This window comes from Aethalodelphis obliquidens, unplaced genomic scaffold (genome assembly GCF_003676395.1).
Source record: "Aethalodelphis obliquidens isolate GAN/ISIS:26980383/991018 unplaced genomic scaffold, ASM367639v1 scaffold44, whole genome shotgun sequence".
NCBI classification, from domain to species: Eukaryota; Metazoa; Chordata; class Mammalia; order Artiodactyla; family Delphinidae; genus Aethalodelphis; species Aethalodelphis obliquidens.
Genome location: NW_020837988.1, coordinates 1,333,856 through 1,351,477, shown reverse-complemented (window position 1 = coordinate 1,351,477; position 17,622 = coordinate 1,333,856). Strand labels below are relative to the sequence as shown.

Sequence of the window (17,622 nt, the reverse complement as noted above, 5' to 3'; positions counted from 1 at the left end):
AGCACAGGTGCCTGACTCAGGGCAGTGCCCACGACTGCTGGCAATGTGACCAAATTAGGTACTTGTGATGGGCAATGGATCTTCCACCAGATAAGAGCGAGGATGACATCTTAGATGACTTTACAATAAGGCACACTGTTTATAATTTATTCCTAAGCACTTGCTTTCTCTCCCGGTAGCCACTTTTTTTTTTTTTTTTTTTTTTCGATATGTGGGCCTCTCACTGCCGTGGCCTCTCCCGTTGCAGAGCACAGGCTCCGGACGCACAGGCCCAGCGGCCATGGCTCACAGGCCCAGCCACTCCGCAGCACGTGGGATCCTCCCGGACCGGGGCACGAACCCATGTCCCCTGCATCAGCAGGCAGACTCCCAACCACTTGCGCCACCAGGGAAGCCCCCGGTAGCCACTTTTAAACTGAGTACTCAACTCAGGAAGGAATTTTCAACATGCGAAGTGCAATCTTTCTTCCTCTTCCTTATCAGAGGATGTTTACAAAAACACTAGTGTCAGCCCCCTAGCCCCTACCACACACAATCCAGCTGACCTGTACGACACTCTTCAGAAAGGAAACCGGATCTGGGTGATGTGCAAGGTCCACCCATGCTTGTCATTTCATAACCCTTGAAATAAGGAAAAGAAAGAACAGCAGGCAACTTTCAAAACACCTATTTACCCAAAGGCAGCGCACGACGCAACTCACAAGGTGTTTTCACTTCAAGCCGCTAAATAACCTTCCTAATGAAATCTGCTGACCGTCAACCCGTTTGCCACGGTCTGTGCAGAAGGGCTTAAAACTAATCACGGTGTCGCAATCGTTCCCTACCGAGTGCTAAATCACAGTCTGAGTACCAACTGTCTTTCCTTGTTAGCTAGTTTTAATAGCATCTGATACAGTTTTGCTTTTTCTCCGAGCAGTCTTTAAGCCAGTGCTATCATTTATTTCACATGCAAGGAAAACCCGATCTTTCAGAGGACAGAGACCTACATTCCTGGAGGAGGTGTCGGGTGAACCTTAGCAGGCAGCGTGGTGACCAGGCCGAGACTCGGAGGCCTCTCACTGATGACCAGGCGGTGTTCTTGCTGACCCTGGCCTGGCTGTGGAAGTGGCTGGAAAACCTGCTACTTCCTTATCATCCCATGTCTCAGTTACAGTACAAAAAAGGGTAATTAATCCTTGGGCAGCAAACAACAAAGATGGGCGTGGGAAAGGGAAAAGAATTTGAGAAACGAAGTAAACGTTCTGCCCTGTCCTTTCACAGCAAACCGGGTGAGCACAGCCCTGCGCACGCCCCAGATCTTCCGAGAGCCTCCGAGGGCCCGCGGCGCATGCACCACAGCACAGCCCAGAGAACACGACCATCCGCGGCGGTTCAAGGTTCCCTTGGCAAATCAGCGTCGACCAATCAGCACAGAACTGCTTACTGGCATTCGGGTGGGGACTGAAAACACCCAGCCTTGGGAACCAACACCAAATTCTCTCCACAAGGAAAACAGGACCGAGCAAAGCTCATTCTGTCATCACTTGCTGGTGTGCTGAGTATCCTCCCAACACATCTTGACATTTTCAGGCTTCCTTAAGGAGCGTCAATTGATATTATAATTAAACCACAACCACAAAATCAGAGATCAAGCAAGTAACAATAAAACCAGAGCTGCTACATACAATTCGTACCCTATCCTGCCTCTGGTCCCAGATGAGACTGACAACCAACATGACAAATACCTGGACTGACGTCAGGTGACTCAGTGACTTTTGTTCTAAATAAATGCACTACTTATGGGTTTGATTTCTGACATGACATAGGTATTTCTTCCCGTAGCACAATTTGAGATGGTCAGTATATTCTAGGGAAAGACTGCCATGTCATATTTATTTTAGCAAACGAGGTGCAATTAAAAAGTAGAAATAAAACTGAAAATACAAAGTAATATTTTAATAATATATGAACATGAACACGAAAACAATGTAAACGTTAAATTTTATATGATTCTACAAACGTGATTTTGATCAGCTGCAACTGGTAAAATTCTAGGTAAAGGCATTAACAAGGCATCGCAAGAAATCATTTCTTTTCCCAATATAAGCAGTTCTCAGTACACACTCAAACGCACACAGATATGGAAATCAGAAATAAAGGAATGTTAAAAAAAATAATGTAGGCAGACACAAATAAAACCACCCCGTTAGTGTATGAGTGATGCATGTTTTTATGATCTTAATTACATTTAAGTATTAAAAAACGCCATTGATCTCACAATTTACTTTACAACATCCAAATCTTCAAACCTGTGGGAAGAAATCCAAAGCTCTGTCCCGACGATTAGATCCATCCCCCTCTCCGGGGTTACTCAGGTATGTCACCACGTGGTTACCTGAAGATCAAAAACCCCAAAGTTACAACCTTCTCTAGGTTTAACGCGCACGTCCATAACAAAATATGTTCTAACTCAGGAGGAGCTGGAGAGAGGCTAAAAAGTATATTTGATATCAAAATTTCATCACTGACACCCATAAGGGATCAAGCCCTATCTGTACCAAGAATCTTTTGAAAAGTGAATGAGTCTCAAAGTTTTTACTTTTTGAAAGCTGAAGTATAGCTGATCTACAATGTTGTGTTACTTTCAGGTGTACAGCAAAGTGATTCAAATATATCTACGTACATATTTTTTCGATTCTTTTCCATTGTAGATTATTATAAGATATTGAATATAGTCCCCTGCGCTATAGTCCCCTGTGGTCCTTGTCGTTTATTTTATACATGGTACTGTGTATCCAAAGTTTTTACTTTTAATCCAGTGCCAACTAAATGGTTCAGCCCTTCACTGTACTAAGAGGAGGGCTGTCAGAACAGGTAAATGTGATCTATGTCAGTGACGTCTCTGGGAACCTTTGACTGGAAGGGTTTCCTGCATCCCCGAGGTGTGCGCTCCTGGGGGCACAGTGTTTGCACACCACGGAGCCGTTTATCTATTGATATTTGGGGTTGGTAAACATCTGCTACAGAGCCAAGCGTCCAGGGATGTGGGGCTCTGGAGATGCGGGTGACCACACTGAGGACCACGCCATCTCACTCTCTTAAGAGGAAGACAGCGTCTCCTTAACCCTGCAACTGGGCTTCAAGACAACGTCCTGTCGTGACTCTGCAGGTGAGCCCAGCCTTGTCAGGCACTGGCGGACCCTCATCTCGTTTGGATGGTATAAGGAGGGGGTCTTCTCCAAGACAGGCTCTTTACGAAAAATAAGTCTGTTTTTTCAAAACTGATATGTTTACGAATTTTTTAAATTAATTAATTAATTTATTTTTGGGTGTGTTGGGTTTTCATTTCTGTGCGAGGGCTTTCTGTAGTTGAGGCAAGCGGGGGCCACTCTTCATCGCGGTGCGCGGGCCTCTCACTGTCGCGGCCTCTCTTGTTGCGGAGCATAGGCTCCAGATGCGCAGGTTCAGTAGTTGTGGCTCACGGGCCCAGTCGCTCCGCGGCATGTGGGATCCTCCCAGACCAGGGCTCGAACCCGTGTCCCCTGCATTGGCAGGCAGATTCTCAACCACTGCGCCACCAGGGAAGCCCCAACGCATTTTTAATGAAGATTTTAACACCCAACCAGGAGACCCACAGGTGCAGACAGTACAAACTACTCAGGAGACATTCTGGCCACAACAGTACCTTCTGCACTGGTAGGTCATCAGCTCCTCTTGAAGGATGGATGCCCTCTTTTGCAGAAAGTTAACCTAGAAAAGAGACCTCGTGTGAGAAGAGGTGAAGGTGGCTTACAGGGCGACACTGTGCAGATACAGTGTCTGGTCGGATTTTATTTAAATTCAGACAACTCTCTAGATAAAACGCAGAGGATCTGTTGAATGCTAATGCTGTGGTTTTGTATTTGATCACATCCCATCCCCACTGGCACTCCATCAGAGGCTACAGAACCCAGTTCAAACCCCGCACTGCAGAGCTGTTTCGACCTGGCCCTGGCCCACCTGGGCGCTTCATCTCCTCTCTTCCACCATCACCACCTTCCACCTCGCATCCTTCCTACTCTGCGGCCCTTTGGCCCTTTGCGGCCATCTGCCATCGTCTGCTTGGGAATGCTTGGCCAACTACCTCCTATTCACTGTCCACTGTTGGGTTCAAGGTCACCTCTGCTCCTGAATTCTTCTGCCCCGCCCCCCTCCAGCCCTGCCCCTCATCACCTCCTGCCCCAGGCAGCCAGCGGCCCCTCCTCTGTGTTCTCCTGTTCTGTTCTTAGCACTTTTCCAACTGCCTTCTGGTGATCTGTCTTCACGTCTCTCCCTCACCCGAGAGCTCTCCTGGGGCAGGGATAATGTTGGAGCGTCTCTGTAACCCCAGTTTCTTTTTCAGGGCTGGACATGTAGCTGGCATTCCCTAGCTGTTTCGGGAATGAGTGAGTGAGTGGAAACAACATCACTGCCTACTAGAAACCTTAATCTCTCCGGGGATTCCCTGAGGTTGCAGAGGTAGTATTTTGTCGTGGAAAGAGCCTGCGCTGTGTCTGGAGTTAGGCCAACTGGCGTTCAGCTCCTGACTTGGCCTCCACGGCGCTAGGAAAGGTCCTTTTTCTCTTGATGCCTCACCTGTGAAATGGGGTCAACGACAGCCAGTTCCCAAGGTCATGAGGATGACAGGAAGTGACTAACAGGAAGTGCCTAGTCCAGAGATCCTGGCAGGTACCACCCTGTGGCCCCTGCCCCTGAGGGGCTAGGGATGGGGGAAACTGGGCTGTCAAGAAGAGTCTCTTCAGTCAGACCTTCACAGCATGGCTGGATTAGCCTGAAGCATAAATTTCTATACTATTAAAAATACTTGTATCAGGCATAAATTCAAAAGCACTTTCCACAACCTACTGGAAGTGGTTTCCGGATAACTTACACTATGGCTTAACGTGACCAGGAGTCAGTGGCATTTGATCACTTTGGAGCTTTACTCTTGTCTCTTTGGTCTGAACTGAAACCATGGCAACGGTCGATTCTGAAACATGGTTATGCAAGACAGGACAGCTGGCAGAGTAGAAACTGTGCTTGGAGAGAGGGAGCACGGCTTTTCTTTTCTTTTTTTTTTTTACATCTTTATTGGAGTCTAATTGCTTTACAATGGTGTGTTAGTTTCTGCTGTATAACAAAGTGAATCAGCTATACGTACACATACATCCCCGTATCCCCTCCCTCTTGTGTCTCCCTCCCACCCTCCCTTATCCCACCCCTCTAGGTGGTCACAAAGCACCGAGCTGATCTCCCTGGGCACGGCTTTTCTAAATGGGTACATATCAAAGTGGTCCCGCTGCTTTTCTGACTCTTTACATCACCCTGGTCTGAATTTTATCCAATTAATCCAGTGACCCACAGGACCACTGATAACTTTGACAGATGCAAGGACTACACTGATCCCACTTCCCTGCCTCCACCGTGCTTTGCCACTGGAATTCTAACAATTTTCAAAAACACAGGCACCTGCGCTCTCAAACTAAATCTGCTGGCTCTGTGGTCTGCACCTCTGCACAGCTGCCGCCCTCACGCAGCTGGCAGCGCTCTCTTTCTGGGTCAACATCCAGTTTTAGGAGGCTGAGTGGCTTTTATTACAGTGAAATGATGTGAATGATAACAGAAGCCCTGCAGGTGGATATCAGATTTCTCTTTCTTTTCTTTTTTTCTTAAAAATACCTCCTCTGAAGGTGCTGGGTCCTGCACAGCTGAACCTAAGGAAGCCCTCCTACAAAGTGAATGGGTAAGCCACATCTTGAGGAGAGCCTTCCACGTAAATAAAGACGACCTGATCCTCTGTAAGTTAACACTCTCCTGTCATACTTATTTTTATAGGTAGGAGTGAGCACAGCCAAACTTCTTAGCCTACAGAAGCGATAGCTAACAGTAGCATAAGGGTTGATGTAATGAACTTTTCATTTTCAGATAAGAGACTTTTGCTGAGGGGAACAGAAAAGGCAGGCTAACATCTGCTCCACGTATCTGTCCTATACATTATAAAGAGCTAACGTGAATTTCGTGAAACTACAGCATTTGTTTCATTCGTAAATAAATTAATTGAGGACCTGCTCTGTGACAGGCATTGTTCTTGGCACAAAGAGAAAAGAAATCTTTCCCTTGCAGAGCTTTTCCAGGAAAAAAGTATGTTTTAAATTTCTAAGTGTATTAGAAATGGGAATATGTGAACTTCTTCTCATGTTGAGTTAAAACATTTGTTTTTCAAAAAACCAGGAATCTATAAAACTAATGCTATATAAAATATTTACAGCAATATATAAAACTTGTTTTACAGAAAACTTATGTAGGAAGTTTTTAATTAATATCTAAATTGAAGTCAATTTTATCTCTTATAAACTACTGTACCAAGAACTACACGTTTCAGCAGAAATATCAATATTTAACCGAATTGTTTGAATACCATGTCATTATCCTGCCTCGATCCTAAAATGCATCTTGTTATCTCTGACAATCATATAAAATACACCAGAGTAAAAATGCTTCTAACTTAGCCATGTTTTTTATTTCTCTGCACTTTCACATGATAAGGAGTTAGCAATGTGCTAACTGATGGCATTTTGGGCCTGGAACCAAGAATAAAAGGGTGAGTCTGTGTTGGAATGCAGACTGTAAATAAAAGTAACCATAACTGAGCTTTTCAATTTCAAGGATGCTTTTAAGAAAATCTTATCGAGACAAAGAGTTCTTAAGCTAGTAAGAAAAAATTCTAAAAAACCCCACAAAACAAAAAACAATTCATCCTGGGCACTCGGTTATTCTGTGACATCACATGGATTTCTGGCATCAGTTCAGAAACAAACATTAATTAAGATATGCACATCATCTAAACCAGGGGTCCCCAGCCCCCCCGGGCCGTGGACCGGTACTGGTCCGCAGCCTGTTAGGAACTGGGCCGCACAGCAGGAGGTGAGCGGCGGGCAAGCTTCCCTGTCGCTCACATTATCACCCGAACCATCCCCCTGCCCCCCGCGCCGCCCCCCCGCACCCCCCACCGGCTGTGGAAAAACTGTCTTCCATGAAACCGGTCCCTAGTGCCAAAAAGGTTGGGGACCGCTGATCTAAACCCTTGGAAAATTCCCTGATTCTAGAAATTACCTGTGACTTTAGGGAGGAGATAGTGTCTTCAAGTTCTTGTCTTAGAGATGCTGGCATCAATCCTTTAAATTTTGTTTCATATTCTTGTCGTATGTAAGTTATCTAAAATGAACAAAAAAAGCGTATCTTTTTAACCACAGAAATGATTGTTTTGAATTTAAGAAATCCCAGAATAATGTCCATTCATTACAAAGGTAAGTTTGTTACATGTGGTCAGAAACCAGACAACTGAGATGAAATAAGAGGAAACACAAACTGAACAAGGTGCTCTGTCCTTGTCAATCTGGGAGAGAGAGTCCCTGCACCAGCACTTTATTTCTTTAAAATCCTCGTTGACACAGCTTTTGGCATTGGATAAGGAAAATACCTGTCCTCTCTTCTCCACTCATTATGTACACACGATGCTAATCCTACGTCCTCTTCCTGATCAGGGTGTGGGTTGTGATCATACTAAGCTGTGTGTGAGGACAATTCGTGGTATGTCATCTGTTTGGCTAAGACACTCCCCGCTAACCGTCTAGGTACCTGGGTGCTTGATATCATCATGTGATTATGAAGATGCGAGTGAAGGAAAATCTGCACAGCTGTGTCTCCAAGCCTCCCCATACAGGAAACCAGAGGGCCCTTGTCATCGTGAGCATCTCTGATTCATGAGTTTCCCTCTGCCTCTGGAATACAGCCAGGTCTTGCTCAACTAACTGATGGTCACTGGGCTGGTCAAGGAAAAGCTGGCGGCTCATCCAACTACAAACAGGTAAGGAAGGTGGAAGAAAAGTCTTTGGAGGAATATGCCTCAGCAGGATGAAGAGGTGTGTCTGAGGGTGAGCACGAATGTGAGTGTGTCCGTCTCGGTGCCCTCCTTCAGCTCTGTTTCTTTATTTCTCCTTCTCCTAATCTGAGACGCTATGGAATTCAAAACTGTGTTGCATGTGCTGTGTGGGACTTAACTAAATATTAAAGCTGAATTGCAGTGTATCCCACAAATGAGTCATTGGACACACCTGGAAATAAGGTAATAGACTATGAAAATATGTGCAACTGAGTTCAGTTAGACAAGTCTATGGATTTACTGAGGATAATTTAAAATTACTAGCCTTTAATTCCCAAATTTTCTTATACTAAACTAAACTAAGGGGGAAATGTGCTCTAATAGTTTATTACCTACTACAATCCCATGGCAAATGTTCTAGAACACAATTTTTAAATTTTTAGCAAAGTATTTTTTTCAGGTATGTTACAATCTTGTGATTTATGCCTAAAGGGTAAACAAAAATGATGAAAAATGATCTCTCCCACTGAAGAAATATTTGATTTTTCCCATTTTATCTTCTTGGACGTAAGTCCAATAGTAACATCTGTCAGTTGACTCAAATGAAAGGCAAACACAAAGTAAAACACATGGTTTATAAATCAGACTTTAGGGGCAACCTTTATCAAGGGCTCACAGGCTACTATATATTGAGTATTTTTTTTCTATCGCTCATCACTGGCTCTGAAATTTTGAGCTACTACTCTTAAAAAGGACTCATGTTTGCTCTATTTTTTGTATCCCTGTTTGTTTAGAATGTCTGCCCTCTGCCTGTCCATTTGAAATATAACTTGTCTGGGTATAACAATGCTTCTGTCCCACGTTCTTTCTCTCAGAACTTTGGAGGTGTTTCCTCAATGTCTTCTGGCATTGCTATGGTGAAGTCTGAAGTTAGGCTAATTTTTTTTCCATGTTGAATGTGACTTTCTTTCTCTGCTTGGATGTCCATATGATTTTATTTTTCCCTGGATTAGGTAACTTCACTGGGATATGTTTTTGTATTAATGATTCTATATCAATTTTCCTGAGACAATGTGCGTGCTCCTTCTATCTTTTAAAAAAAAAAAATTTATTTATTTATTTATTTGGTTGCACTGGGTCTTAGTTGCGGCAAGGAGGGCTCCTTAGTTGCGGCATGCATGTGGGATCTAGTTCCCTGACCAGGGATCGAACCCAGGCCCCCTGCTTTGGGAGCATGGAGTCTTAACCACTGTGCCACCAGGGAAGTCCCTCTTTCTATCTTTATATTCAATTCTTTGAAGAAAAGCTTCTTCTGTTAGAATTGTTTTCTATTATATCAATAGTTACATATATTCATGTTATATATGATTTTTTTTCTATTTGTTCTCTTCTTCAGGAACAGAGATTTTGCATGTGTTGGCTCTTCTTTGACAATCTTCCATATTTACAATTTTCTCTATTATTTTACTTTCTTATCAATTTATATCTGTTTTCTATTTTCATTTTGTTTTGTGTGATCACCGTATTTCCTTAGATGTTTTCAGTTATGATTTTCCCATTTTTGTTTCTTCTAATATGGTTTCAATCTCTGTAATCTCTTGATTTTGACTACCTGAACTCTGAGCAATCACTTCTCATCTTTGTTGAATTATATCATCTTTAAACACATCTCTCTTCTTCTTCTCTCTCTCCCCACCTTTTTCCTTGACAGAGAGATATGTCAATGTGTTTTGTAAATGCTTTGACATTATGAAGAACTGTTTTGGTTTCCAAGAACTGTAATTTGTCTGAACCTTCTCCTTACTTCTTGGGTAATTTCCCATTAGATCTATGTTCTAATTTGCTTTTTGCTTCCACTCCTTCTTTCTCTCTCTCTTAATCTAGCAAGGCTCTTAACCTAGTTCCTTTTTCTTAAAAAAAATTTAAATTTCATTTTTGAATGGAACCAGCAATTTTCTGAATGCTGAGGTGGGGGGTAAGCTGGGGCAGGCCACAGCTATGGTTCAGTTTTGCTGTCATCAACACCCTTTGATCAAACCTATTATTTCGTTTGTTCTTGGGGCCCACCTGCTCTTAGTTTTCAGCTATGTTGGAGGTCAGGGCCAAGTACTGAAGCTCTTTAGTTAATGTTCATAGCTTCTCTGGACTCTCTTTTTTTCCCACTTCACTTTTCACACCTGATGGTCTCCCTCTACTGGAGGCGAGTCGCAGACAGCAGAAAATTGTGCGTGAGCAAGGTCATTCATTGATCACCACCATCCCTTGCACCACTTTTAAAATTCAGTACGCTATACTCCCCAACTTTTAGAGGATCTTGCTATTTCTACTTTCTGTCTATCCCTTTCTTCTTTGTTTTTATGATTTTGGTGAATCTGAGTGAACTTAAAATGGGCCCTTGGAAAATCCGACATTACCTCTCCTGTGGGTGAGACTATCACTCAGGAAAATATTACTATCCTGAATCCTTAAACCCAAATCCTGAATTTAATCATCATTATACCAAGCAGACGCCTATGACTTTAATAAAGTCATGGAAAACTTTAACCAATCCGTTTTACTCTACTTATGAGGTTAATGACGTTACTACCAGCAAACGTTTATTGAGTACTTTCTATGTGCCGGTTACAATTCTGAGTATTTTAAGAAGTGTCTAATCCCTCTGACAACCCAATGAGGTAAGCACAAATTTGAACTCAAGCAGTCTGGCCCCCCAGCACATACTCTTAGCCACTGTGCTCTGCAGTTTCTCACACAATCTCCCCACATGCTGACGGGTGTCCTTCACAGACGCCACCAGCTAGAGCAGTTTCATCCACTGCACAGTTGTGCTCTCCCTAGCGCGACAGGGGCCAGGGGACAGCCTTCCAGACATCCAGCTGATCTTTGCTCTATTTATTTAATTTTTTTAATGACAACAATAACAACAGTGCCAACAACAATTGGTTCCAATATGGTATGTTTTCCCTATACTTTCCCATCGGTTTAAAATTTTAATTTACCAAGCGTTTATGATAAGACTAATTTTTAAACATCTGTACAAATGCAGTACACATACTGACCTAAAACAAAAGTTCCGCAAATCCCCCACATAAGCGCACATTTTAAAGTCCGAAGAGTGAAGGATATATCTAAGTTTGTTCCACAGCAAAAGGAGAAGGAGGAAGGAAAGAATTAGCATATAGTCCTGTATATCACTTTTTTTTTTCTGTTTATCACTTTTGACTCCCGCTACTATTTTTCTGTCCCCACGTCTGTCCCAGGATGTGTTTGAGGGGAAATAATGAGGGAATGATGACATTTGTCTACAGACTAAGTGCAGACTATTAACTGCTAACTGCTAACCGTGCCCCTCTCCCTCCTCCCTGCCTTCCCCCTCTGGCTGTTAACCCGGCAAGAAACAAGGGGAAGTTGAGTTGATCTAAGCAAAGGGTTTGATGGGCATACAAACTAAGGGAGGTCAAAATTGTTTACATGTAAATCTATTTTACTATTAGATTTGAATATTAAATCTTATTCACATACAGTGTCCAACTGTATTAGTGAATGATGTTTATGAAATGCGGAAGAATTCGAAGGTCGTTCTCGGCTTGAGTCCTTGGAAGGAATTTCCGTCCCACCTCACCCTTCCCACTGCCCTCGAGAAGCACCGTGTATTAGCACCGCTATTCCTCGTCCCTCCAGCATCCCACCCAATAGACACAGCTTCCCTCTCTCCACAATGGTTACTTCTCTCTCCATTTCCATCTTCTTTCCTTTAGGAAAGGAAGATTAGGAAACTCAGGACATCATGACAAACAGTGACGCTCCTGTAATGTAAGCCGAGTGGAAACGGCGTATGTATAACCTGGTACCCACGTGAACAGGGAGTGCTGTGCTTGCCTCTGGCCACAGACCGCCCACCTTTCCCTCGAAGGCACAGCACTGACAGTATTCCCTTTGACTTTAAAAATAGACTATGAAGGGCTTCCCTGGTGGCGCAGTGGTTGGGGGTCCGCCTGCAGATGCAGGGGACGCAGGTTCGTGCCCCGGTCCGGGAAGATCCCACATGCCGCGGAGCGGCTGGTCCCGTGAGCCATGGCCGCTGAGACTGTGCGTCCGGAGCCTTGCTCCACAACGGGAGAGGCCACAACAGTGAGAGGCCTGCGTACCGCAAAAAAAAAAAAAAAAAAAAATAGACTGTGAAGACCAAGAACCTCAGACCTGGAGTTCAGCATCACAATGGAGTAAAGCTCACATCCTGTATAATCAGGTAAATACTCATGTGATAAATAGGAGTGTATGAAGTGGACCTGAGCCAAGAGGGTGTCTGCAGAGAAAAATTCAAAGTGATGTTGAAAAAAAGATTGAACCTTGGAACTCTATAATTTCATTAAAAATATGGAAGGGAGAAGTAACACATGTCTGGTGGCCCTGCATCAATTAGTCATGTCAGGACGTCCAAACTACAGCAAATACCTCAACCTCCTATCGTAAAAACAACGAGACGGAAGTGAGTAGCTCTGTACAAACAACGTAGGGACGGGGTCACAAACACACGATATTTTATCACAGGTGCCAATGCAGCCAATACCAGACTCACTTTCCAAGGGCTGAGCCGTGGGGAGGCCAGTTGCTGAGTCGCCACTGGGAAATCCTGCGGGTTTTCACACGTGTCAGCAGGGTCAGTAGAGTGACAGTGCCTAGTGTTACTTTACAAAGCGCGTTCCAACCAAGCCCCGTGGGGTCAGTTCGGCAGAGCGCCAAGGAACTGTAAGGACTCTTAGAGTTGATGTCACCTCCTAGCTGCCTCTCCACTGGCCCATCCCCATCCACAGTGCCTCAGTTTGCCCCCAACTACTGCAATGCCCGTATGTTGGTTTTGCTTTTCGAGTCAAATTTGCTCAATCTTTAAAGTGAAAATCAAAATCCTTTACGTGGCCAACGAGGTCCCGCCCAGTTGGCCCTTAAACGTCTCTCACCCCGCGGTCTCCCCAGAGAGGCTCCCCACGTCTGCAACATCAAACAGCGTAGCCTGCTTTGAGTTTATTCACCAAGTGCCCGGGTGCCTGTTCTCACCAGGGCCTTTCTCGTGTTTCTCTGATGGTTCCTTCTTGTCTCATGGGGGGTCGTGCCACTGCCTCCACCTGGACTCGGGATGCTGGCGGGTCCTGCTCTGTGGTGCTCTCAGGGCTGCTGTAGGTCCAGGCACCCAGCCGGGGCAGCTTCCCAAGACCCTGATGTGGCTATGTCTGGGTCGCTGCCTTCCAGCCTTGGAGAAGCCACGGCCCTGGTTACGGGCAGGTGACGGAGCTCCACAGTCTCCACACGAGGCTGGCTTTCCAGCTGCAACCCAGTCTCTTGTCACTCACCAGCAAGAGCCCTTTCTGCATCTCCGTCCCCGGGCCTTTCCTCCCAGCCGCCTCTGCCTGCTGTCGGGCTTGGGGTCCCGTCCCGGAGGCTTCAGCTTCACCCACCACTCTGGGGTTCTGATCCGCTTCCAGCCACACACGTGCTCATCATGCTTTCGATACCAAATACATCTTCTGCTTTGTTTGTATTTTACCGATCACCGCCGAGTGTTTGAAGCACAGGGGTGCCCCGTAACATGACCCAGCAGAGCCTTCCTGTACAAGGGCAGACGGGCTGCCACCTGCCTTTAACTCAGTACAGTGAAGCCTAGGGGTTAAGAGCCCAGACTCTGGAAGAGAAACGTCGGGGACTGAATCTGGGCTGTGCCTCTCAACTGCGCGCCCTGGGAAGGTTAACTTCTCTGTGCTTCTGTTTCCTTATCAGGAAAATGGGAATGAAAACTTCTTGAGGCTACTGTGAGGACTAGAGGATTCAATACGTGTATAATTTTTACAACAGCGGCACTTAGTCAAGTTCAGTAAACATCACTACAGCATATAATGGAGGTTAGACGCATGTAACGTATTTCATTATGTTATTATGCATATAAGTCACGAATTAGATTGAAGTACATATTTCGTGTAGCCAACCTTTTGGACGTTCGGCTGATTATCTGCGTGTGTCCGTGCTTAGCCTGAGGGCTCCGTTTAGCCTCTGACTGAGAAAGGACATCATGACCAGAAGCCTCTATGGATTCAGAATCGACCGCAAATGAATCCTCATTGTACAACAGAAATAACCTACATGCGTCTGGAAGCGCGACTTACCTGCTTTTGAGCCATATTATTTAGCCAAGCCACAGCAGTGACTGCTGTGTCCACGGGTTTTCTCAGACCCTCGCTGCAGGTGGGGAACAAGTGCTCCCTGATCAATGATTTCAGGGAGGGATCCCAGCTCAAGACCACCCACCCAGCCTGGATCCCTCCCAAGCAGAAATCTGTGGGAGGGTTAAGGGACATCACCAGACGCTCCTATTCACTGTGGGTTAGTTTATTCAGAACCCCGTCCTTCTATGGCTGAGTTGAAGGCCAGAAAGAAAACTGAGTTTGACTGGTGGGGAGGGCAAAATAACAAGAGAGAATTTTGTTGTCCAGTCCACACTCTGAGGGAGGGTGAGCGGGGGGTCAGTAGAGAGCATTACAAAGACACTGGGCTTCTGAAGGGTCGGAAGGGTCGGAAAGCCTGGGAGGTGGTGGGCGGAAGCGGGGTCTAGGGACGGTGGCGCTGGGGGTACGGAATGCAGTGCCAACAGTGCATTGCATTCCCCGCTGGACTTCACCGGGGGATGTCACTCGGGTGTGACAAGCCATCTTGCTGCCCAGAAGCTAGAGGTGACAGAGTGGAGCCAGCCCAGAGGAGGAAGAGCTGAGACTGGAGAGCCTGAAACCAGCCCTTGATCAGGAGTCAGCCTATCCTTGGACTCTTCTGCCTGGGCTGCCTTTTCTGTCACCCGCACCCAAAACACTCCTATTGAAACAAGGCAGAACGTGCAAAATATTAACCTGCACTTATGTGATGCATCTGCTCAACCAGGGGTCAGCAAATTTTGGACTGCAGACCAAATCCGGCCCACCACCTTTTTTTTTTTTTTTTTTGCGGTACGCGGGCCTCTCACTGCCGTGGCCTCTCCCGTTGCGGAGCACAGGCTCCGGACGCGCAGGCTCAGCGGCCATGGCTCACGGGCCCAGCCGCTCCGCGGCATGTGGGATCTTCCCGGACCGGGGCACGAACCCGCGTCCCCTGCATCGGCAGGCGGACTCCCAACCACTGCGCCACCAGGGCAGCCCCCACCACTATTTTTGGTGAATGAAGTTTTACTGGAGCACAGCCACGCGCGTTTGTTTGCGTATCATCGACGTGGCTACTTGGCCATGACCTCGCTGAGGGCTCTTCACAGAGACCCTGTGGCCCACAAAGCCTGACACCTTCTCTGTCTAGCTTTTGGCAGAAAGCAGGCCGACCCCTGCCCTAGACTGTGACACTGCAGGTCGGGGATGGTGTCCGGCTGGCTGGCTCCTTCAGCTCGGGCGTCCAGCTCACTGCCTGGCCTGTGGCAGCGCCTCCTTAGTATTTGCTGAGTGAATGAACGCATCAAAACCTCAGCGCACACAACTGTGGGTGTTAAGTCAGTCTTTGCCTTAAGATGACAGGACCTTCAGAAGGTCCAGAGTACCTACGGGGCTGCCAAGATCAAAAGTGATCTCAGAGATTCACCTGAAGGTGGGGAGTCCGTGCGGCGAGGTGCGTGGGCACGTGGAGGGCAAGTTCACACGCGTCAGAGGACGGCAAACTGTCCACTTTACGTCAAAAGGTACGTCCCTGAAAGGGTCTGGAGAGAACGCCCGCGGGAAGACACGCGGTTTTCCCTTTTGTTTACTGTCTGGATTTCCTCCCAGAGGGAGAGTCGATCAGCCCTTCCTGAAAAGGGGGTGTCCATCGACGGAGGAGCAAAACCCCAGCCAAGGGCAGGGGGAGACACCCAAGACGTGTACCCGACTTTGTGAATAAAAGGCCAGGAAGACCTATGCAGTGAGACTGGTATTCAGTAAGGCGGACGCGGGGTCTGGGCTCCGTTGGATGTTTCCTCTTTGTACCTTGAAGTGAGGTTGGAACACGTGGTACACGGTAGGTGCTCAGTAATACTGTGAACGAAGATACGTTTGAATAGGGAGGTGGGACCTTGAAATCACGGCGGGCAGTAAAGTTTAGATTTAATGGCGTAGAAAGTACAGAAAGTATAAGAGAAGGCACCACTTAGGAACATCTGACAGACACCAGGCACTGTATTAAGGAGCTGATAGATAACTTCCACACGTCGTGAAGGTTGTATTTAATCCTTACATAAACTTTGGGAGGGAGATATTATCCTACCCACGTCGTGGATGCAGACGCAGGCTCCCAGCGAGAACCACGATGGAAAATTGCCACCTCCTCATTCCTGGGAGGAGGCATTATCCGGAAATATTGTAAAGAAGCTCAGGAGGGGAGGTGGCCTGGGACTCAGGGGACAGCCGTGGTGCAGGGATCAGGAGACGTTCGTGTTGTAGGGTGACGGCTGTGGGGACCTCGTATCACAGAAGCTGACAACTGAGTGGCTTGTGAAAAATAAAAGCACGAGGTGAGTCGACTGAGAATTTACGTCTCAGCCGTGTGCCAAGAAGAGCGAGAATGCGGGCAAGAGAAGGCCTGGTTTGGGTTCGCATTTATTGTGTTTCATGTGCCCGGGAGATAGGCACGAGCACAGCTGGTGAGGAAGCCGGGCCTGAGGACCACTGAGCCAGAGGAGGACGCAGAAGCCGGGGAAAGGGGGCTCCTTGCAGGGGGAGAGAGAGACCAGGAATCTCCCAGGAGCCAAGACTTATGCACAGGAGGCACCAACGTTTAGGACCGGGACGGCCAGAGAGGTGGGTGCAAGTGAGGAGGGGCGAGCCGTCAGCCGTCAGATGCTGCCGGGAGGCCAAGGCCACCTCTGTCGTCTCCCTGGCACGCCGCCACCTTGCACGAAACGGGGCCGCCCAGCTAGCCTGTCAGTCATCAGAGATGCTGGTGAGCAGCGATGCTACCAACAGAGTTCGAGAGGCAATCAGCGCTAAACACGTTGTTTCCTATTTTTAAAGCAAAAATTACACTACAAGTGCCCAGATCTAACCTTCAGTTAGATAACGTGCAAAATACCTGATTTAGTCAGAGGTTTTTTGAACTGGTTCGAGGGCATCTTTCAAAATAGGCAAGCCATGACTGCTCTTTCTTTCCTGCATTTTTAAACTCTTGACAATTATAAATAAGTTAAATCTCTCCCTCAAAGCACCAATTACCTCCTATGTTTAAGGAGGCCTGTCTTGCCAGATACGGCGTTCTACACAAAACACAAAGTAGGAACACGACGGCGGTCACTGTCCCACGGCGCGCCCGGGATGCATGCAGGCGGCTCCAGTGAGCAGAATGAGGATTTTGTGCACGAGTCCCCTCACCTCCCAGCTGATGGGAACCGAGGCCCCGCAGCCTCAGAGCAGAAAGCTTCAAAACACCATGTCAACGGTCACCGACTAAGCTCCCGAGTGTTCACCTTCACATGGCAGAGGCACGAGGAACTTCCGTTCAATTAAAAGTTAGGGAATGTGGAGTCATCGAGACGTCGCACAGGCTTTCTGAGCAATGACGGTCAGGGTGTGTGTCCAGCCAGCGTGACGGCTGGTGACCCGGCACAGCTCTGCGTGGGGAGCAGAGTGAGCGTGAGACGGGTTTTGTCCCCTGGAAGCTTACACTGTCCCCACGAGACGTGCAGAAAGGGCACGACTGGAGTGTGACAGGCCCCGGACAGGAGCAGGGCCGACTGATCACCTCTAAGCGGGGGA

At 46.8% G+C, this 17,622-nt stretch overlaps 1 protein-coding gene across 21 annotated transcripts in view; it reads right to left on the bottom strand.

Moving 5' to 3' along the window:
• Positions 1 to 2,191: 2,191 nt before the first annotated feature.
• The window catches only part of CEP112 (centrosomal protein 112), a 422,076-nt gene continuing 406,645 nt past the window's right edge, over positions 2,192 to 17,622 (bottom strand). For all 21 annotated transcript variants that reach the window (XM_027080441.1, XM_027080442.1, XM_027080431.1 and 18 more), the window contains 3 exons: positions 7,111 to 7,212; positions 3,665 to 3,729; positions 2,192 to 2,374 (listed from right to left, as the gene is read on the bottom strand). In XM_027080441.1, the coding sequence (XP_026936242.1) occupies positions 2,371 to 2,374; positions 3,665 to 3,729; positions 7,111 to 7,212 (171 nt within the window). In that variant the 3' untranslated portion in view covers positions 2,192 to 2,370. The remainder of the gene's footprint in view (positions 2,375 to 3,664; positions 3,730 to 7,110; positions 7,213 to 17,622) is intronic.